The 22,627-nt window shown below is 40.8% G+C and overlaps 1 protein-coding gene across 3 annotated transcripts in view; it reads left to right on the forward strand.

Moving 5' to 3' along the window:
* Positions 1–20,664, forward strand: part of ENOX2 (ecto-NOX disulfide-thiol exchanger 2) — a 363,942-nt gene extending 343,278 nt beyond the window's left edge. For 2 of the 3 annotated variants that reach the window (XM_030209543.1, XM_030209545.1), the window contains one exon: positions 18,951–20,664. In XM_030209543.1, coding sequence (XP_030065403.1) covers positions 18,951–19,082 — 132 coding nt within the window. In that variant the 3' untranslated portion in view covers positions 19,083–20,664. The remainder of the gene's footprint in view (positions 1–18,950) is intronic. The other variant, XM_030209544.1, reaches the window with a different exon arrangement.
* The last annotated feature ends 1,963 nt before the right edge of the window (positions 20,665–22,627 follow it).

The following is a 22,627-nucleotide window of genomic DNA, read 5'->3' on the forward strand; positions in this document are numbered from 1 at the left end:
TTTTCCTATATATATCAAGGGGCATGGACAGAGAATAATGTACAAAACATTCTGTGTATTGCAATTAGAGCTGTGTCTTAATGGATAAACCTTGTCTGTTCGTGGATGTGTAAATTCTGACATTAACAAAGAAAGCAGGCAAATAGAGCAATTCCCATAAGTGGAGTGCCCTAAATTTTCATTGTTATGAACGTTGTGCACATCTGACTCAGGGAGGGCAGATGGCGCAATGAGTTCTTTAATGTTTTTGCCTCTTGAGTGAGCAACAATGAGTTTCTTGTCCTTAAAACAGTGATGACCTTCTAGGATGTGCCAGTGCGTTTTCATAATCTTTTTGATGTCCTTAGATTAGAGAACCAAAATGTACAAACAAAATCTGGGTTAGATTTTGCTGCACGTGGAGTGAGAAGTTCCTTCCTTTTAGCTACTTTTTGCCTTATTTCTTCGTTGATACATTCTTTTTTTTAATTTATAACCATTTAAATTTTACAAGCGATAAAACAACTTGCTGGAAATACAGAGAAAATAATATATAGGAATTATTTCAGTCAGGTAATTGTATTCTCTTCCTTAGACCACTAAATAGGGAGAGTGACACAAGACAAGGAGATCAATTAAACAGTAAACAGAAAAAAAAAACTGGTATTAACCTGATTATCCTCATATATTAGTTGTCTGATTCATTATTCCACATTGATCATCTGGTTGGCTTCTTCAAGGCCAATACGGTGTATAGTCAAATCATTTCATTGAAAACATACTTATTGTCTAATATTAGTTATAAATAATAGATCTGATTACATTCTTTCTCTTTTAAAAACCAGAAGTTATTTAACAATACATATACTTAAGTCTCTAATTCAAGTCCCACTGATTAAAGTAATCCCAGTTTTCACAGGCTTCACTCCTTTTAAAGTAATAATTGAGGAAATATTTCTGAGGAAAACTTTAGGAGTCATACCCGGAACTCTGGGAAAAGCAATAATCTCGATATTAATCATCTAAAATAATACTCATTTTATTATTCAAAGTTTCTGGTCTATTATCATTTTCAAATCATAACCACTTCTTGCTCATGTAGAATCATTTGTTATATCAATTTTTCACTCTCAAAGGGTTCAGTTAAATTGTCCATGTAACTCTCTAATAAAATTATATCTGAAACAAAATTATTTACTGCCACCGTTAGGTCCCAAAGCGCCTTCCAGATGGTATTCAATGTAACCTCCACGAGAGCACATGGTGGTTGAATAATTTGGGAGCGATGGAGTTGTTTTTTCCAGGTCCAAGAGCGTTGACGCTCCTTCGCCAGCGCTAATCAAAGGACTCGCCAACCCTTTCATCTGTGGGCAGTTTGTCGCGCAGCAGTCTTGCACTTGCTGCTCAGGGGACAAAACGCTGGCCATCGGCGGCTGACCACCGGTTGTCCCCTTCCTCTCAGTTAAGGTAACTGCAATTGCAGAGAGAAAATTTACGTAAAAAAGACGAAACTTCAGAGGGCAGCTGGGCCGTTGGGCATATGAACTTCAGGTCGCCATCTTACCACTCTCTCAGTTTGGGACACTCTTTGTCTGGTTTCTCCTCAGAGGCCTGTCTGATATGGGTAACCCTTCAGCATAGCCCTCTGAGTCATTGAAACACAGAAGCCCCTCCACCACTACAAGGTGGTGTCCCTTCGGAGGGGCATTCGTTGATACATCCTATTGGGTATCCTCTCTCTGAAAATCTTCTGGCCATTGGCACAGATTGCTTTTCAAACTCTTGAAAGGTGCTGCATAAATGTCTCAATCTGAAACATTGGGAAAATGGTAGATTTTCTTTAAGGCGTTCTGTATGAAAACTATTGAAATGTTTAAAAAAAATATTCCTATCAGCTGATTTTTTTTAATGAATTGTAGTTTTGAACCCACATTTGCCTTTTGTGATCATAATGTCCATAAATGCAATACTATGATCATCATAATGCATAGTGAATTTAAGGTTACCATCTTGTGAATTAAGCCACGCATGAAGCTCTTGTAATCTGCTGACACTCCCCTTCCATAACAACAATACATCGTCTATATATCGATACCAAAATCTGACTTCTTCAGAAAAAAGATGTGTCCTCAAAAATTGTGTTTCAGAATGAGCTGTATATAATATGGCTACTTCGGGTGTTATAGTGGCACCCTGCGCAGTTCCCTTTTTCTTTTCTGTTGTTTCTAGCAAAAAAATTGTCAGAATGCTTGTCAGTTTTCTAAAAAAGACATCTTGGTCTACATTAGGTGCATATATGGAAGCAAATGTAAATTCCTGGTGATCCAAAATAGTAGCGAGCAGTGGTCATATTTGCAAGCATTGCAAAGAAAACAAGCATCTGCATTTTGAAGAGTTTGAAGGCATTTAAGCTGGTGTTTAGCAACCCCCACGTAGGCCGCGTTGCAGTAATCCAAATGAGATATCCGGAAAGTAAGGAGTGTTTAGGCAACCTTGTAGGAGGCATAGGTATCGCAAGGCCTGAAACCAGATCAGTTAGGTTTCTTCAGTAGAAGGCATATATCAGAGATCCTTTCTCCTCACGTAGTTCCTGGCCTGTTTTATATTCTCTGATCTCCTCTTTTTGGCAAAGTTATAGAGAAAGAAGTGACACAACAGCTATCTACCAGCTGTATCCACCCTCATTAGTCTGGTTTCACTGAATCTGTGAGAGTAGCAATATAATTGAGATTCATACATCTTTAGAAAGGAGAAGAATGTTGTGTTGATTCAGCTTAATCTAAGGACTGCTCCTGATAACCACTCCCTTCTGCTTAGTAGATTAGCAGAAGCAGGTATATCAGGGATATCCTTCAAAGGGCTTCATTCTAACTTTCTGACGTGTTCTTTCAGGATCATTATTGATAACCTCAAGGGCCACCTGCTTCCCCTGAGGCTCTTAGATCCCCTCTTTTAGCTCAGACATTATAGATTCTGAAACTTCCTCAAAAAAATGTCTGCACATTCATTATGTTCCTCTTGGAGAGCTCACTTATGCATTTCCTCAGTTCTTAAAACATCTTTCCATGCCTTAAGGATGATTAGATCCCTTAGATCTTTGTTGGGTAATAAAGCCATTGATATTACTGCATACCCTAGCTTTAAATCACCTTGACTACTATAATTCTCTTTTAGCAGGTATATTTCTCTCCAATCTGAAGTGACTTCAACTTGTTCAGAATGCTGCTCTTAAACTCCTCTACCATGCTATGCATTCCAATCATAGTGATAGAGGGTCCACTTGCCCAGGATAAACAGACTGATGTATAAATGTTATCATGCTAACAAAATAGGGAACACAACAATAATGGGTGATTTCAGTTACCCCAATATTGATTGGGTAAATGTAACATCAAGGACTGCTTTATGGAGCAGCTGGTTCAGGGACCAAAAAGAGGGGGAACAATTCTAGACTTAGTCATTAGTGGAGCTCATGATATCGTGTAGGAGGTAATGGTGCTGGAGCCACTTGATAACAGTGACTATAACATGAACACTTGAGAGCTAAATATTAAATATTTGCATTTCTGTCATCAGCTGGACCAATAAATTCTGCATTTGTGACTAGACCATATCATTGTGACTCGAGGTTTACCATTCCAGATTCCTTTGCATCAAATTATTCTGCCTCAACTTTGGGTTAGGAAGCTTATTTTCAAAAGCTTCACACCCAGAACTCCTGATGTGCTCAGGGTAAAAGGTTCCAGATTATTCTAGTAATTTAGGCAGTAGTGTATTCTCTAAGGGCTTCCAGAGATATGATGGATGGCAAAACTGTCCTAAATGAAAACAGACATATTCACGTAGTTAAGTTTTTATAATAGCTGCACGTTAATCTCAACTAACTCCTCGATTAATGTCATTTGTCCATCATAATAAAAATTTTTACATTTCGATTCATAAAATTAATCCCTGCCAGTGCCTTACTACTACTACTTATCATTTCTAAAGCACTACTAGACGTACGCAGCGCTGTACACTTGAACATGAAGAGACAGTCCCTGCTCGACAGAGCTTACAATCTAATTAGGACAGACAAACAGGACAAACAAGAGGTAAGGGAATGTTAAAGTGAGGATGATAAAAGAAGGGTTGTGAATAAGGGTTAGGAGTTAAAAGCAGCATCAAAAAGGTGGGCTTTTAGCTTAGATTTGAAGACGGCCAGAGATGGAGCTTGACGTACCAGCTCAGGAAGTCTATTCCAGGCATATGGTGCAGCAAGATAAAAGGAACAGAGTCTAGGGTTAGCCTCCGACACACCCCCTTGAACTTTGGCCGTCCCTGCGACAGAAAGCAGTTGGGGACATCCAAAATCGGGTTTTGATTATACCGATTTGGATGATCCTAGGAGGACGTCCATCTTCCGATTTATGTCGAAAGATGGGCGTCCTTCTCTTTCGAAACTGAGCCCATATATCATTCTTCATTATTCTCAGTCCAGATTTCAAAGCAGATACAGTACCGAAACTGTCTTGGCAGCACTGATATGCAATATGAAAAGGGAGGTTAGTCTGGGTAGACAAGTCCTGCTGCTTCAATGTCATGCGCTTTCGATTTGGTGGACTGTCATACTTTAAAGTTTATTGAGTGGCCTCAGCATCGCTGTAGCAGTGTTGGACTGGTTTAGAGGGCTTCTTGTTAATAGGGCATATCAGGTAAAAATGAAGGGTGAACCTTCATGTGAAATGGTCCTTACCTCCTTTCGTCTCTTGCCTGGGTTTCTGCCACCATTACGTTTTCCTCATCTCTTTCCCCAAGTCTCTATCTCTTCCCCTGATTGACTGTCAAGTGGGAACTCCTCCTTGGCTCTCTGCTGCAGAGCCAATGAGGAGGTCTGCTATTGGACAGTAAGGTGGATATCAGTGAGTCTCTCTCTCTCTCTCTCTCTCTCTCTCTGAGACACTTCTGCTGTCGCTGCTTGCTGTTGCTTCTGGTGGCCTGCCCGCCTGCCTTAGTGTCACTGCTGCTGGCCACCCGCTTGTCTGTTAACTGCCACCACTTGTAAGTGTCTTTATCTCAGTTCTTGGTCCCGGTCCCTTTCCCTCCTCCAACATGATCCAGCAGTCCTGGTCCCCTTTCCTCCCCCAGCGTGGTCCAGCAGTCCCGGTTCCCTTTCCTCCCCCAACATGGTCCAGCAGTCCCGGTTCCCTTTCCTCCCCCAACGTGGTGCAGCAGTCCCAGTCCCCTTCCTCCCTCCACGTGGTCCAGTGATCCTAGGCCGGTCCTCTTCCTTTCCCTCCTGCATGGTTGGACCCCCCTCCCCCCATGGGTTCGGTCAAACCCACCTTTCTCCCCCCCCCCCCCCCCCCCCCCCCCCACAGGTTCCTGCCATCAGCCCTGGTCCCCCTTCTCCACAGACTGCTTCCTGGCTGATAAGTGACCCATATCAGGCAGGCAGTCTGTTGGGGGTGAGGAGGAAAGAGATGGTCACACAGGCTGCGAGTGACTGCATGCTTTCCCTCCTCTCCTTCCCCCCCCCCCCCCCCCCTCCGCCTACATACCTGCCTGCCTAATCTGAATCACAGACCAGGCATGCAGCTTACAGTCTGTGGAGGAAGAGAGATGTGGTACACACAGCCTGTGTGACAGACTGCATCTGTCATTCCCCCCCCCCCCCCCCCCCCCCGACTGTGTGCTGTGACTCGGGGGAGGGGAGACAGATGCAGTGAAATGTTTTGACATTTTCCCAGCTTCCTGTATCTTTTTTTTAATCACAAGATAAAAATTTTTAATCATGAGGTTAGTCATAATTAAAACTTTCAATTGAGCTGCAGCCCTAGTTTTTACCTAAACATCAGGAGACTAACTGAATTACTTTGTAATCATGTCACTAAAGCAGTTTCTAATCAGACTTAGCACCTCATAACTCAGCCCTTTCAATTTATTCCAATTGATTGCCTCAAACATTTTGAAGGGATAAAGTACAAAACATAGTCAAACAGCAACAAAAAAAACCCTACCTACCCACACATCAATAATCTTGTCTAGATCTATCTTCCACAATAGAAGTTTTGTTTATCGTTTATTAAATTTAATATACTGTCCTTTTTGAAGTACAAGTCAGAGCGGTTCACAATACAATAATACAATAAAACTGAAGTTAAAAGCAGAACTCTGTAGTATGATAGGAAAGAGCCAATCAACCAAAAGTAGATAAAATATATTCACTCATTCAGGAACTGTAGTCTTTACTGAGTGCTGCTTCACCTCCCCATTCCAGAATAAACTTAAGGAACTGTAAAAGCTGTTTGAAACAGGTAAGTTTTTAGTTCAGCGTGAAACGTATTATAAGAATATTCCAGATGCAGATGCTTTGGCAAAGAATTCCACAAAGCACAGAGCCAATAAATAGAGTTCAGAACTTCATGTAGAAGCCCAGTTGGCGTTTGAGGGGTGAGGTATAACAAGCCTATTGTTGTGTAATGACCGAAGAGCATGTGCAGGTGTAGATGAGCGAAGATAAATATTCTCGTGTATCAGTATGAAGAACCTTATGAGCTGGTAACAATATTTTATCCTGAACTCTGTACTCTCCGATACTATGTAAGCCACATTGAGCCTACAAATAGGTGGGAAAATGTGGGATATAAATGTAACAAATAAAATAAAAATAAATATTCTATCGGTAACCAGCGTAGTTTCATTAATGAAGTGGCACGATCATAGCGCTTGCTCTGACAGAGTATTCTAGCAGCTGTATTTTGGAGGATTTGTAAATGTGTGAGGTTTGATTTTGTTACTCCTGCATAGATGATATTGCAGTAACCGTATCTTGAATTAATGTAGGCATAGAATAACTTACAAATTGAGTCAGTATCTATATAGTTGTGGATGCCTCTAAGTTTGCGGAGAAAGTAGAAAGCTGTTTTAAGCACGTTGGAAATTTGAGGTGAGAAGGTGAGTGCAGACTCAAGAAAAATACTAAGATAACAAAAAGATGTAACCAGAGGTATTGGTCTGTCAGAAAGAGTTGGCACTAGTGATGGTGGAGAGGCAGCCCCTGTAACCCAGCAAGGGCTGTTATTTGCCCTTAAAGAATACTGTAAAGAGATTGACATAGCAACTTGCGTATACCTTGAGCCCATTCTCCCACTCATCAGAGTTTTAGTGCCAGAGCATCCTGTTTACGGCTTTTGTTCCAGGGAAACATGAGAGGAGAAAAGCCAGTTGGCCCCACTAGTAGGGTGAAATCTAAGTTCACCTTTTTCTCCTGTGGCTAATGGGTTCTCAGGAGCTAAGTGAGCCAATCACTCTTGAGGGATGGGAATGAAGTATTTGTGCTGTGAAATACTTTTTAAAAGAACACAAGGTGAGGAGGGAGAGTAGAGAAGAACACATACAAAGAAGGGAACACACAGGCTCTCGCTCTTCCTTCACCCATCCTTGTGTATGACACCCCCTTGCTATCTATATCTGTCTGTCTTTCCACCTTAGTCTGTGTCTTTTGTCAGCCTCCCTGTATCTCCCTCCATCACTATGTATACTATAGCCTTTTAGAGGCATCAAAGAAAGGCAAATATTTTAGGATGCCTGTTTCATTTGCAAAGTAAATCAAAACTTAAATGTTTCTAGATTTATACCCAGAACACAATCTAAAAAATATCACTCTTTGGGATGGTCGACACTTGGCATCTCTGATATACACCCAATCTTTGCTTGGCCTCTTTGCCAGAGGTAGGCTTCACCACTCTTGTGTTTAAGACCAACACAAATTGTCCCTAGATTAGATGGTAGGAAATTATATTTCTTGAATGGGGAACTTCTAAGATAGATCTGTTGCCCTCAGTCTGAACAGCAAAGTCTATGCTTCTATTCCAGGAGCAAGTCAGAAGGCAGACTGGCTTCAGATATCTTCTTCCTTCATTGAGGGAAAGTTCTTCCAGTGGCATAGCCACGGGTGGGCCAGGGCCCATCCACTTAGGGCTCAGGCCCACCCATTTAGTGCTTGCTAGTAGGGATCCCAAGCTCCGCCAGCTGAAGACCTCCCCCTGATGGTGCTGAAAACACTGCTCTCCACTTCAGCAGTCTAAGCTTCCTAAGCTGCTGATACTGGCCTCATCACATTGTGGGGGGGGGGGGGGGAGAACACTTGGTGCCCACCCACTTCTTGACTAGGCCCACCCAAAATCTGCTGTCTGGCTACGGCCCTGTCTTCTACATGTGAATAATGCAGTTATCTCTGGTAGCAAAAAACCTTGGTAAAATTCATAAGATACCAAGACATTATGATACTTGCAACTTCTTTGTAGACAGGACAGATATTGTTTTAGGAACTACTACCTGCAGACCAATTCAGTTGGATACTTTTCCAAACTTAATGATGCAGAACCAAGAGAAACTGTGTCCCAATATCCAGTCCCCGACTCTCATGGCTTAGATATTGAGTGTGACGTTTTGGTGTGTTTGAAAATGTGTGCCGGATCTTTCTGGCTTCTAGGAAGGAATCCACATGGGTTATGAGTCTCTTTGGAGCCTGTTATGTGCAAATTTATGCAGTGCTTCCTTCAAGCCATCGGTTGTGTCTTGAGTCCTAAATGTCGTTCTTACTCAACTGGTGAAGTTCCATTTCAAGACTTCAAATATTTGTAAGCTCAAGTACCTGACCTCAAAGCAGTATTTTGATGTGGCTCACTTCAGTGTATACACTTGGTGAGCTTTAGGATGTTTGTTTTGGGGTTTTTTGTTTTTTTTTTTACTTAAATGGCTGCATGTGTTTTGATGTGTCAAGTGGCGCCTAGATGGCGACTCTGACTATGAAGAACTAAGGTTAGTGTCAGGCAGGCTTCTACAATCTGTGTTCCATATATGGCAGTCCGGTTTAGGGTGAGCTGGAGAGGGCTTTGAGGACAGTACTGGGCAGAATTTTACAGTCTGTGCCCCACAAATCACAAGATGAATTTGGATAGGCTGGAGTGGGCTTTGACAGCAACTTCCGTAGTTAGAATGTAAAGTTAGTGCCGCTTGGTCTTCTAAAGTCTATGTCCCAGAAATGCCAGAGATCAACATTGTTGGTTTAATCATGAATCGATAATGAGTGTGGGCAGACTGGATGCCATCATTTACTATGTTATTGAGTTGTCCACCTTTAAGGTTAACATAATAGCAGTGCTGCACACTCATCCTAAGTTCCTCCCTAAGGTATGGATTTCCATATTAATTAACTTTTTAATTAATTATTAGTCATACTGCTAATATTCTTTTTACAGGCCACATGTATACAAAGGTGAGCAAGTCTGGATTGCAAGAAAGCCCTTGGTGTCTGTCTGGAGGAAACTAAAGCCCAAACAATCTTACTCACTGTAGCCAAAAGAATTTTTTCAAAGTGGATAGCAAATCACATTTCCTTCAGTTTTGTCCAAGTTGGTCTAACCTTAGATGGGCATGTCAAGGGTTATAATGTCAGATGGGCAACCATCACTGCCTTGACTCTAAGATTTGTTTGTGTTGAGGAGATCTGTAAGCTGCATCATGGACTTTGATTTATATATTCATATCTCATTCTTACCTAGATATTCACTACCAACATAACAGTAGATTTGGCCAATCTGTTCTCTGGAGTCTATTTGAAATCTAACTCCTTCCCATTGTGACTATTTGTATTATTTCAAGTTGTCTCTACATCCATCACCATAGTAAAAAAAAGAAAAAGAAAACAGGCATTGACTAGCAAAAATATGTTGTTCCATCCATTTGGTGGTAGGGTTTTCCCCCATTTTTGTTGGAGGGCGACCCTTAGAGATTCTTACATAAGTAGGAATCTGCTTATTAATGGATAAGAGTTACTTAAATGCAGTATTGTGCTGGAGCAGGCTCGCACCGGCTCCCAAGAGCCGGTTGTTATCTTTTCCAAAATTTTGCGAGCCGGTTGTTAAAATGGGGACCCAGCTCTGCCTGCAGTGATTGCAGCAGGCTCTCTCCAGCCAGCCCCAGGTCCTTCCCTCTGCTGCAACTTCTGTTGCACATCGGAAAGACCCAGTAGAAGGAAAGAGTTAGAGCGGATGGAGGGAGCCTGATGTGTCCTACCTCCATCTGCAGCTTTACTCTAGGAGAAACCACAGGAGGGAAGGAAGGGAGGAAAGAGAAAGTGAGAGAGAGAATCAGACAAGGATAGAGAGGAAGTCAGCACTGAGTTCCCTGATTCGTGTCCCCCCCCCCCCCCCCCCCCGCCCCCCATGATGGGTTTTGTGTGTGCAGCCGCGGTCCTCTTAAGTGCATGGGAGTGTCTCCCCTTGCCTGGTTTTACAGCCCTGAATCAGGATGGGAGGGCAAGCAGCTGATGCAAAAGGAGGCAGCCTGTCGGGAGCAGCAGGGAGTCCTACCAGACTGCAGAAAGGGCAAAGGTGTTTACTGTTTACAGATCCAGCTGGGCTGCTGGTTCAGGGCTTTGCACTCACTCCCTGCCTTGGCAGAGACTGAATAGACCCTCCAGTGCCTCAGATACTGTTGCATGGTGGAGGCCATGCAGATTAGGGAACATTTCTGGCTATCCTGGGGGGGGTGGGAAGGGTGGTCAGTGGCACTTTGATGATGCAAGCCCATCTCCAGAAATTATGGCCCTAGAAATCTGTGGGGCTCCCTCTTTCTTGGTGCAAGAGAGATGTGCAGGGAAAGTTTGTCCCAAATAGGATTGGGGCTCTGTGGAAAATTTCCCTTCCGATTTGCTTCCCACAAGTACCTGTTGTTTCCTGCTCTCACTGTCTTCTATTTCTTTTGATGTCTATTTTACATATTATGATCTGTGAGGCCAGGATTGCACTACTGTAGAAAGAAAATGCCTATGTTGGAGTTTTAGGTGTTTGAAGGGCTAGTGGTTAAAGATAGCTGGCAAAGGTTTTATTGATCACATGTAATATATGCATATTTAGCAGTCTTTAAAAGAAGAGGTGCCCGTGTTCATAAAGTGTGCCAGGGTTTGTGCATTTATGTTGAAGTGTCAGATTTTGTCGGATTCTGTGAGGAAAAGATGAGGGAGATTAATGTGTACCTATGTAGGCGTGTTATGGTTTCTCTCACCCCAAAAAGGAACATCTCAGTTGGTGTATCAGGAGCTGTTCCATTTTGGGGTGACAGAATTTGGGTGTCTGTATTGGGCAGGGATGCAAGGGGTTGAGTGGTTGAGGATGGAGCATGGTATCAGGATTTGTGTGGCTGAATCTGTATATCAAGATTTTTGTTATTTGTGTTGGGGTGTAAACCAGTGGTGTGCTGGAGCCGGTTGTTAAATTTTTTAAGATCTTGCGAGCCGGTTGTTCTGCACGGCGAGCTGGCTCCGGTAAATGAGGTAAGCATGGCAGGAGGGCGCCACAAGCCATGCTTACCCCGCTTACCTCACCTCCCACAGCCCTCGTTTGCCTGCGCCTGGCCTGCACCACCCTGGGGGGTTTAAATCTTTTTTATTACATCCATCGAAGCGGCTGCATCATTGAAAGCCCTGCCCATCTCTAGCCTTCCCTTCGTGAGTTTGATTTGAACCTGGTATTTAAATTTTTTTTCCTGGAGAGAGTAATGCATTGCCCCCTCCCCCCCCCCCGGCTCTCTCCCCAGCTATAGCCAGCTCTGCAATTTGGAGGGGCGCAGAGGTGGACCGGGAAGAGAGCCTGTTGTTAAACATTTACCAGCACACCAATGCTTAAATGTAATAGGTGATCTCTGTAGACAGTGAAATGAGTCACACATTCTATCCTTCCTCTGCTTTTAGAGTTGGTTAAGATAATATATAAGACTGATGGAGCTTGCACAGCTGTAACTATGTGGGAACATCTGCACAGACTCCAAAGTTGTGTATATTAGATTACATTCTAACTTGCTTGACTTTCATGTTCTCTGTTGTTTGCGTGTGTACATATTTTTTATTATTTTAATAGGCACTATTCAGCTATTCTTAAGCAATCTAGCCTTAGCAGAGTAGGGCATAAGATATGAAATATTATACATAATCAATACAAACCATGCAAGCATAAAAATAATAAAAATTCTAGATCCTGAAATACTAGAGGCAAGATGGCGGCTGAGTAAGTCGCAAGTGAAGTAGCTCCTGTCTTACGTTTTGTTTTTCCTTGAAACCTGATTTCCTGATGCCCAAAAGAAGAGGCAGACAACGCACCTGCCCGGCGGTGCGGTCTGTGCCCCCTCTTGGAACTTTGGATCGCTTCATGGTGCCGAGTGCGATTTTGGGAGCGTCGCCTTCGCTGCCGGCGAATGTGGAGAGAGGTCTCCCATTTTCACGGCTTGAAGCTGAGACATCATGGAGCCCCGAAGAGCGTAATCCTCCCCCGATGCCGGCGGAAACCCCGGAAGCAACTCAGGAGACTCAGGACGCTCGGACGTCAACGGGGTCTCCTGGCACGGGCGCTGCTACGGGATTACAGACGCCGATGGACCCCGCGATTGTATTAGCGGGTGAACAAGGGGAGAGTGTCTCTGGAGAAAATCTGGCAACGGGAGGAAGCCAGCTACCGAAGAATCCAACTGTAGGCTTACCAAGTAAGTCCTTATTACCCCAAAAACCAAAGGAGATAACTTTAGAGTCAATTTGGGAAGCTCTAGTTTGTCTAGAAGCTTCTTTTGGTTTGAAACTCACATTTGTTAATCAACAGATTGAATCCTTGTCTGGAAAACTACCCTCTTTGGATCAAAAAATGGAAACTTTGAGCAAAGATAATGAAAATAATTCCAAAGCTATACAAAGTTGCCAACAGCTGCAAGTTAATCTGATTAAGGAAAACTTATACCTACAAAATAAGGTTGAAATGCTTGAAAATTACCAACGTTCAAATACTCTTAGATTGTTAAATTTCCCAAAGCAGCTGTCTATATCACCTATTATAACTTTTAAAAAATATCTTACAGAAGTATTGAAAGTACCCGAACAGTCATATCCTCCTATCTCAAAGATATTTTATGTAACGTCTTTTTTGAAGAGAGACTCTGAGCAAGTAGAGAGAATAATGCCCCCAGTAGAAACTGGGGATGTAAACCTGACACAAATGATAGAAGATGATATGGCGGGACTTACGTCAGCAACACTCAAAGTTACATTTATTCTACAACCTGATAGAGACTGGATACTAAGGCAATATTTTTTGCATAGAGAACAGAATTTCCTAGGTTATAATATAAGAATGTATCCAGATGTCTCAAAGGTAACGCAGAAGAAAAGACAGGAATTCCTTAAACTCCGCCCCAAAGCATTGCAATTGGGAGCATTGTTTTGGTTAAATTTTCCATGCAAATGTGTTATAAAGTTAAACTCTGTTAAATATATATTTTATGATTCTAAACAATTGAGCTCTTTTTTGGACTCTAGGTTAGCTGGCTCACCCGTTTTGCTACCAGGACCTGTAATAACTTCTACGCCGTAAAGTTTTATACTCGGACCTTCTGCTCAGCCACCTTTTTCTTAGTTGTTATTATTATAATTTTCCTGATGTATAGTTTAGTATTTCCTCCATATTGTGGACTAAAGATGAGAAATAGATCATGACTTTGTTTAACCTAGATTGTCCTAAGTATTTCCTTTATGTTATAAATGACTAATAGTCATCTTTGCTGATTTCAAGAATTGTACTTGAATTAAAATGTGAAAAGTGATAAATAAAATAAAAAAAATAAAAAAAAAATTCTAGATCCAACTACAACATAAATATCTAACCACAAGCCAACTTTACCCTCCCTATAAACCACCACCTATTCAAATCTCTGCATAAAAAGGAAGGCCTTTACTTTCTTCTAAAAATCAAAATAATAAAGCTCGTCGTGCAATTCAGTGGGAAGAGCATTCCAAAAATAGGTCTATTGCAAAAAGAGCATAATTACAAGTGTCTGAGAAATGAGCAGCTTTAAGGGGGAAATCGCTAACAACCCTTTCCCTGAAGAACACAACTGATGCCCTGCCTCATATGGTTGACAAACTTCCCCTAAAAAAACCAGGACCGTCCCCTTTTAAAGCTTTAAACACTAACATTATGATTTTAAAACATGATACTGGTAGCCTCACATACAGAACAATAGCACTTCCAGTGACTTGTACTTCTCGAAATGATATTAAGTGTCCTTAAGAGCAATTGCAGACTCTGTAGGCACTTCAATATCATTTGCACAACTTCATTGGTCAGTTACCATCATTATGGATTTTCCTCTGTACTTTCAAACAAGCTGCAGCTCGCTATAGACAATCTATTCGAAACGCAAAACAAACTTATTACTCCACATTGTTAAAAAGAGAGCCAGACCCTTCCTGTCTTTATAAAATTTTCCGGCAAGCTACTAATTCATCTCAGCATTTGACAAGAAAGTTAAAGGTTTACAAGTTACTTTATCTACTTCATTGCACACTGGTTATGCACATTCTTCCTCTTTCACGACATACAGAAGTACTCTTTCTACTTTTTGTAAACAGACTTTTTTTGAGTTTACCAAGGCCATATCATCATCTAACTCTTCCATGGCACCTACTGATCCTGTTCCAAGTTACTTGGTAAAAAAGTTAATCTTTTCATATCTCTTTTCCAAGGTATCCACCAGTGTATGGAATCTTCCCTGAATGTTGAAAAGTTGCTACTACCTTTCCTCACATTAAAGGTCCAAAATCTGATCCTTCTTACCCTCTCAATTATTGTCCAATTTCTCATCTCCCTTTTCTCTTGAAGCTCACTGAAAAACTAGTAATAAGTCAACTGACTTATTTCTTACACAAACTAATGCTCAGTACAAGACGCACCAGTTTCTGAAATCACATACCCACTAAACACACTCTTTTGGGTCTTCATGATCATATTCATTCAATTCTTGATAGGGGTAATAAAGGTCTCCTCATTTCTTTTAACTGCAGCCTTTGATCTGGTGAATCACACCATTTTATATGCATGTCGTGAAGAATTTAGTATTTCTGGTACAGCTCTATCATGGTTTCGTTCTTATCTTTCAACAGAACATTTCAAGTTCAATGAGCCGGCTCTTTTTTTAATACCTATAAACCTCTTGTGAAGTTTCCCAAGGTTCAGTCTTGGGCCTTTTTCAGTTTAACATCTTTTTGGCACCTCTGGCCCTTCTAATACAGTCACTTAGTTATTTTTTTCATGAATGCAGATGATATCCAGTTGTTTAGTCCCCCATCTTTCACTGCTCATTTCTGAGATTTCTTCCATTCTTAATCGTATACCAGAATGGCTTGCTAGTAATGGGTTAAGGTTAAACTCTTCAAAAACAGTTGCAGTGCTCTTATTCAAATTCCTCGACTTTACCCTGTTTACCCAATATCTCTGGTACTGATATTCCTCTGACTAGTTCTGTTCAAATTCTTGGAGTTACTTTTGATAGCCATCTTCCTGTCTCTGATCACATTTCCATGGTTGTCCGTATGTCTTTTTCTACATTACATCAGTTTCGCGCCGCACACTACCAATTTGTTAAGCAGTCTCTGCTTCACTCTCTTGTCATTTCCCATATTGATTACTGTAATTCTCAGTTTCAAATTAGGCGACTCCCGTTAGTTCAGAATACCAGCTGTCAAACTCAACAGTATTACATTTGGGCTTATATCCCACTAACATTTCGAGCCAACCATAGCACTGAAACAGTGATAACTACCCTCATAACTAAATTCAAACAATTGATTGCAAATGGGAACAATGTACTGCTCCTACAATTTGACATGTCCAGCGCGTTCGACATGGTCAGCCACTAAATACTTACGAACATCCTAGACTACTTCGGGATTGGAGGAAACTACTAAACTGGCTTAAAGGCTTCTTAACAACAAGAACATATCAAGTGAGTTCAAACTCAAAAACGTCGTCACCATTGAAACCTGAATGCGGAGTACCACAAGGATCACCGCTATCACCAACCCTTTTTTAACTTAATGATGACATCTTTAGCCAAATCGCTATCCAACCAAGGACTCAACCCATACATCTAGGCAGACGATGTCACGATATACATCCCGTTCAAACATGATATAACCGAAATCACAAATGAAATCAAACACAGCCTCCAAATAATGAACTCATGGGCGGACACATTCCAACTAAAGCTAAATGCAGAAAAGACACAATGTCTCATCTTAACCTCTCAATACAACACAAACAAACCCAATATCGTAAACACCTCAGACTACACCCTTCCGGTCTCGGACAGTCTGAAAATTCTGGGAGTCACAATTGACCGAAATCTTACATTTAAAGACCATGCGAAAAATACAGCAAAGAAAATGTTCTACTTAATGTGGAAACTTAAAAGGATTAAACCTTTCTTCCCAAGGGAAGTATTCCGTAGCCTAGTACAATCAATGGTACTAAGCCATCTAGATTACTGCAATGCCATTTATGCCGGATGCAAAGAACAAATCATTAAGAAGCTCCAAACCGCTCAAAACAGCAGCCAGACTCATATTTGGGAAAGCGAAATACGAAAGTGCCATACCCCTAAGAGAAAAACTGCACTGGCTCCCAGTAAAAGAATGAATTGCGTTTAAAGTCTGCACCCTGGTTCACAAAATCGTTCACAGGGAAGCACCGGCCTATATGTCAGACCTTATAGACTTGCCTACTAGGAACGCAAAAAGATCAGCACGCTCATTCCTCAATCTCCACTACCCCAACTGTAAAGGGTTAAAATATAAATCTACATATGCAACCAGTTTCTCCTACATTTGCACACAATTATGGAACGCACTACCGAAGGCCATAAAAACAACACAAGACCTAACTATCTTCCGAAGGCTATTGAAAACTGATTTGTTCAAGAAGGCATACCAATAATATCCATCTTCAATACTAAACAATAAGACTGCATATGAACTATAAAAACTGAACTCTTATCACTTGACTAATTAACCTCTTTGCTATTAATGATCAAGCACTACCACTGTAATCCTGTGCCAAATACGATCTCCCTATAGTCGATGACCTAATGTATGTTACAATCAATCTATCACCTAGGAACCAATATGCATTACCATAACATATTCTTCTTTACCATGTATGTATGCACCTTAATGCAACGCCTTTTGTAATTCTGCTATCCGGTAATGGCCACATTGAGCCTGCAAATTGGTGGGAAAATGTGGGATACAAATGCTACAAATAAATAAAATAACCTTTTTTCAGTTCTAAGTGGTTAACAAGCTTTTTATAGGATATAGAGATCAGAACATTCATCTGGGAATTTCAGTGGTTGCTTTGGAGATGGGCAGAAATCTAACTATAATACATATTTCTTAAATAAAGTTTTTATCTTCTTTCAAAATGTGAGATAAGATTGTGTAGGAGAATACATTCTAGCAATGTATTTCCAAAGTCTGGCTTCTTCAATGCCAAGAGATTTGTCAAAGACTGCTAGTCTTTTCTTGCCCTTAGGTGAGGGGAAGGTGAAGAATTTGGCAGCTTCTTGTCTCCTGGATCTAGCTGAGATTGCAAAGCAGAAATGACCTAAGAGATAGCTGGGAATCAGTCCTTGTAGTGTTTTAAAGAGGAAGCATGCCAGTTTGAAAAGCACTAGCGTCTCAATGGAGAGCCAATATAGTATGATGTAAAAAGGGGAGACACTGTCGATTTTGATAACCTATAGATTAGTCTGATTGCTGTATTTTGAGTGGTTTGAAGTCTTTTGAGTAAGGTCTTTGTGCAGCCCAGGTATATTAACCTGCAGTAATCAAGAGATGATAATATTAGCGCATGTACCAACTGTTCATATGGATTTTCAGAGTACTTCCAGATGGTATGGAGTTTTCTCATTAGGAAGAAACATTTTTTGGTCACGGCTTTGACTTGTTGTTCCAGGGAAAGAGCACAATCAATGTGAACACCTAGGAGTTTAATGGTAGGAGAAAGAGTCACCATCACTTGATTGATGGTGTTCGACTTAGGGATTTGTTCTGGTTTTGTGTTGAAACAAAATTTTGTGGTTTTTTTTCAGTATTGAGTTTTAGCTTGTGAGTATGCATACATTGTTCTAGTAAGTTGATGCATTGTTGGACTCTAGATATGTCTATTTTGAGAATTGATTGTATGGGGATTAATACTGAGATATCATTGGCATAGATGCAATGGAGAAAGCCATTTTTGACTAGCAGTGAGCTTAAGGATCGGAGGAAAACATTGAACAGTATTGAAGATAGGGGGGAGCCTTGGGGGACCCCGCATCTGTTACTCCAGTTTAGAGATAAATCTGCATTTACTTTGACCCTGTATGGGTGTTTCTCCATTACTCCCTATTTTTTACCGTATCTTATTCAAAATAGTATTTCTTTATCAGGTTATCTATACAGGTTTACCATATTCTTTCTGATTCCTTATGTCCCATGTCGACTTCTCCATTCCTCCCAACAGTTACTAATTGTTCCTTCTCATAGTCAAATGCAATCTCATTTTGCCCAGTCTTCATGTTTCAGGGTAGTAGCTGCATCTATGTGGAATTCCCTTCCACTAGCTATTCATCTGGAAATGTCCTCTAAAAATTTTAAAGCCAACTCAAGACCTAGGCTTTTCCATCATCGTCCCTGCATCAAGATGAGTTTACAGTTTAGACCTATAAGAAATGTGAAATCATCTTCTATGGCTGCTTTGCGGAGGTCCAGGTGCATTCCCCCGCTTCACTAAGTATATTGTGTGCTTTTCACTCCCCTTCCCCTCATTTTGGTTTAGTTTGTATTTTAAGTTTTAACCTTAAATTTAATCCTTAAATTTAATTTGATGATATTTCCCCTATCCCTTATAGGATAAATGAAAAAGGATGTAACCTTGGTTCCTATCTCTGTGTTTCCCTACTTCTTCCTACCAGTTGATTTTAATCTTTGTAAACCGCTTAGCTACTTTGTAATTTGCTGTTAAAATTGAAATGTGAATTATTGAAGTGGCAAAAGGCTACATGGATTGCTTGAACATTTCTTATTTGGACCGATATGAAACTGAATCCTTTTACTTCTTTTCCAGATTTGTACAAATGAAGTAGAGATGATTTTGTCTCGTCGTCAGCATACTTTTAAACAAGAAATGAGTGGGGTAGGAGCCAGCTTGGAGAAGAGATGGAAATTCTGTGGCTTCGAGGGACTAAAAATGACTTGATCCATTCTAGCTTTGGAGTTGTGAATAATACTGAAAAGTAAACAAACATAATTATGTGCATTATATACACCTGGAAGCCTACATATTCAGTGGGATACATAAGTATAAATATTTAGTCAGAGCTTTCCAGTGAGAGATTCCATGGTGCACTGAGCAAATGAAGAATGTATTTCTTTTTTTCTTTTTTTAATTTTTGTAATGAGTGTTTCTGTACAAACAGATGTCAGAGGTATGTAAGATGTCTATATTACTGTTATAAACATTGATTTCTAAAATATTACTGTGATGGTAGTTTAGCACTACTAATTGAAATTATTTTCTGAATTTGTACTTTTAACTTTTTGTGTTCTGTAAATTATTGAGAAACTGCCAGGGATGTAAAAAGAGTGACATAAAATGGAGATCATTCCATAAAAAGTATTCTTAATGTCCACATTTAGACTATAGAACTTGTACCCTGTTGAAAATGTGACCGTGGAACTTTCCTTGGCAGGCGAATATTTACAGAACTGTTTACTAGTGACGCAGGACTCTTTACATGAGTAATCCATACCATATAATTGGCTATGAAAAATTCAGTACATGTCAGGCATGCGAAGTTCAAGTTTCACAAATGTATTTTATGATTCTAGCAAAAACAAAAATCATTCAAACATACCCAATATATTAAACAGATTATAGAGAAAATAGAAATTCATCTGTTGCTTTTCCTTTTTTGCTGTTCATTTGAACAGCTGCTGATAGAACTAAGATATATCATAAATTCAAACTTTATATCCTTCACCTGAAACAGACAAGTGTTCTTGATGATAGAAATAAAGGTATTAAGAAAAAAAAGATTTAAAAAAAAATGAGAAACATTTAAAATCTGTTATGGCTGTAACCTCATTTATGTACCTGCCATCTGCCCATTTTTACCTCCTGCCTCTTTCACATTTTTGTCAAAGATCTTATTTTTCTGCATTAAGTAGAAAAATCTATTGTTAACGAGGTATATTTTTGTAAGCATGCTCCGAAGTATGTCCTTTCCTTGTGCAGACAGGATTTTAACAGAGGACATTTCAGAAATATTCATCTGAAATTGGAAAGGCCTGATAACAATATTTTTAATTAAAAAGTTTTTGTAGTTTATGGTGGTTTGAATATTCTTTATAGACAAGTTTCACAAAAAAAGCTTGACATGAATGTTGTGGAAAGTCAGTACATACAAACACACCTACACTCATACGCAATCTCTCTCTGTCCCCCAGCATCACCACAGATGTGCATTTGTTTGTAACAACATAGGAGGTGCCAAAAAGACATTTTCCCTGTTATTTCATATTGCAGGAGTAGTGTGCACTATCAATACCATGCCAAAAGGAAAACAAATTAAAGAAAATGGACATAGATATGCTTGAGTCTGCAAACAGAAAAAAGTAAAATGTGCTGTGTGCACTTATCAAATTCTATTTTATTTTTTTCCTTGTTTGGCCTTCCGGCTCAGGCAGAACCATGGTAGGGATCTGATACCATGAGCCTTCATTTGTATGTACATGAGTATTTTCTCCCTATTTTATATTTCTTCCACAACTTACCTTAGAGGCCCTTTTACTAAGCTGTGGTAAAAGGAGGCCTGCACTAGCGTTGGTGTGTGTTTTTGATATGCGCTGAGGCCCCCTTTTACCATAGTGAGTAAAAGGCCAGGAGGTTAAAGAAATGGCCGTGCGGCCATTTTGGGGGTATGGGGGAGCACTTACCGCCACTCATTCAGGTGGTAGTAACGACTCCATGCTAACCTGGCAGTAAGCCCCAGCGCTACAAAAATAGAATATATTTTGTAGCGGCAGAAATGGTGTGCACTAGGGGTGGGAACTGCTGCTGGGCTCCTGTGGTAGCCCGGCGGTATTTCTGGATTGGCACACGGCAAGCCCATGGCTGTGCACCAACCCTTTAGTAAAAGGGCCCTGTACTGCAGCCACTGCATAGACAGTCTTTGGCCAGGCCCATGTAGCGGGACTTCCTTCAGAACCTGCAGTCATGGACCCTAAATCCAGCTGTAATTGCTTGTATTATAATATTCAAATCCTTGATTTTAGGGTTAAGATTTTTTAGAATCTCTGTATGTAAAGCTCCTTTCTTCATGACTATGCTACTTCTATGTTTTATTGTTTTTTTGATACTTGTAAATTATTTTGAATGAACATGGTTCAGTAAAAAAAAAAAAAAGTATATAGAATTTGATAAATAATTTTTTTTTTTTTTTTGTTACATTTGTACCCCGCGCTTTCCCACTCATGGCGGGCAATGGAGGGTTAAGTAACTTGCCCAGAGTCACAAGGAGCTGCCTGTGCCGGGAATCGAACTTAGTTCCTCAGTTCCCCAGGACCAATGTCCACCACCCTAACCACTAGGCCACTCCTCCACTTTCTTCCGTGGCTGTAAATACCTGGAGAGCAGAGGACTTGAGCTGGGCAGATTACTGATTGGATGAAAAAACACAGAATTGGAGGAGATAGGGACAGGATCCTTAACTATGGGGAACAGTATGGATTTATGCTATATTGTGTGGATGACAATAAAAATGATATATTTTTCATTTTTTGTTTTATTTGTATTTGTTAACCTATAGTATAGTGATTGAAATATGTCAGTTTTTGAAATTTGCATCTCTTTATATTTGCACAGTACAGGGGGGACTGAGGGGTGGGACTGTTCAGGGAAGAAGTCCTGGTGCAGGTTGCAGGCAGCCTATGAATGGCGCTGCCACTGCCCAGGTGAAGACTGCAGCAGATAGGATTTTTAAGGTGGGGGGGGGGGAGAGAAAACGCACTGCCTGTAAAAAAAAAAATAATAATAATAAATTTCAGCACCCCCAATCATTTTGAAAAGTTGGCTCCTATGCTTGAAGTAATCAGTTATAGTCCTCTGTACACTATTAGGTCTGTGAGTTCCATAGACTACGTCTGCCAGATGGTAAAAACTGTCACAGCACTGACATCCAGTGGCCTCCAGATAGGCCCGCACGGTGTTGACTCTCCAGCGCTCTTGCAAAAGTGACAGGAGGAGGTTGTTGAATTTCGTCAGCATGTGCCTTCCTGCTCATTTCATCATCTGTTTCATCATCAGCCTTTGTTGCCTGCGTGTAGGCGCATATCTCGACATCAGTGCTGTCGTCAGCTGTTCAGTAGATCGTAATCACCAGCTACGTAGTGATGAAACTTCTCTTCAGTAACAACGGCTGGGATGTCAATAACCTGTTCAACTGATGTATTTGCAACAGCTGTATCTGTTTCGTCCCTCTCCACATCCTTAACAAAGCTTGCCCGCTTGTAGCAGTTCACAATGGTTGCCTGTGTAACATGATTCCAGGCTTCTTTCTGCACATGTAGGGAATTCAACAGTGATAGATTACGAGCCAGTTCAACAGCACGTTTATCCTTGCCAGTCTGGCCATCCATAATGCTCATCAGACGACGTAGCACAAGAGCCTGATAATGTTGTTTGACATTGGCTATTATGCCCTGATCCATAGGTTGGATCAGAGAGGTAGTGTTTGGTGGCAG

The sequence above is a fragment of the Microcaecilia unicolor genome, chromosome 7, assembly GCF_901765095.1.
Source record: "Microcaecilia unicolor chromosome 7, aMicUni1.1, whole genome shotgun sequence".
NCBI classification, from domain to species: Eukaryota; Metazoa; Chordata; class Amphibia; order Gymnophiona; family Siphonopidae; genus Microcaecilia; species Microcaecilia unicolor.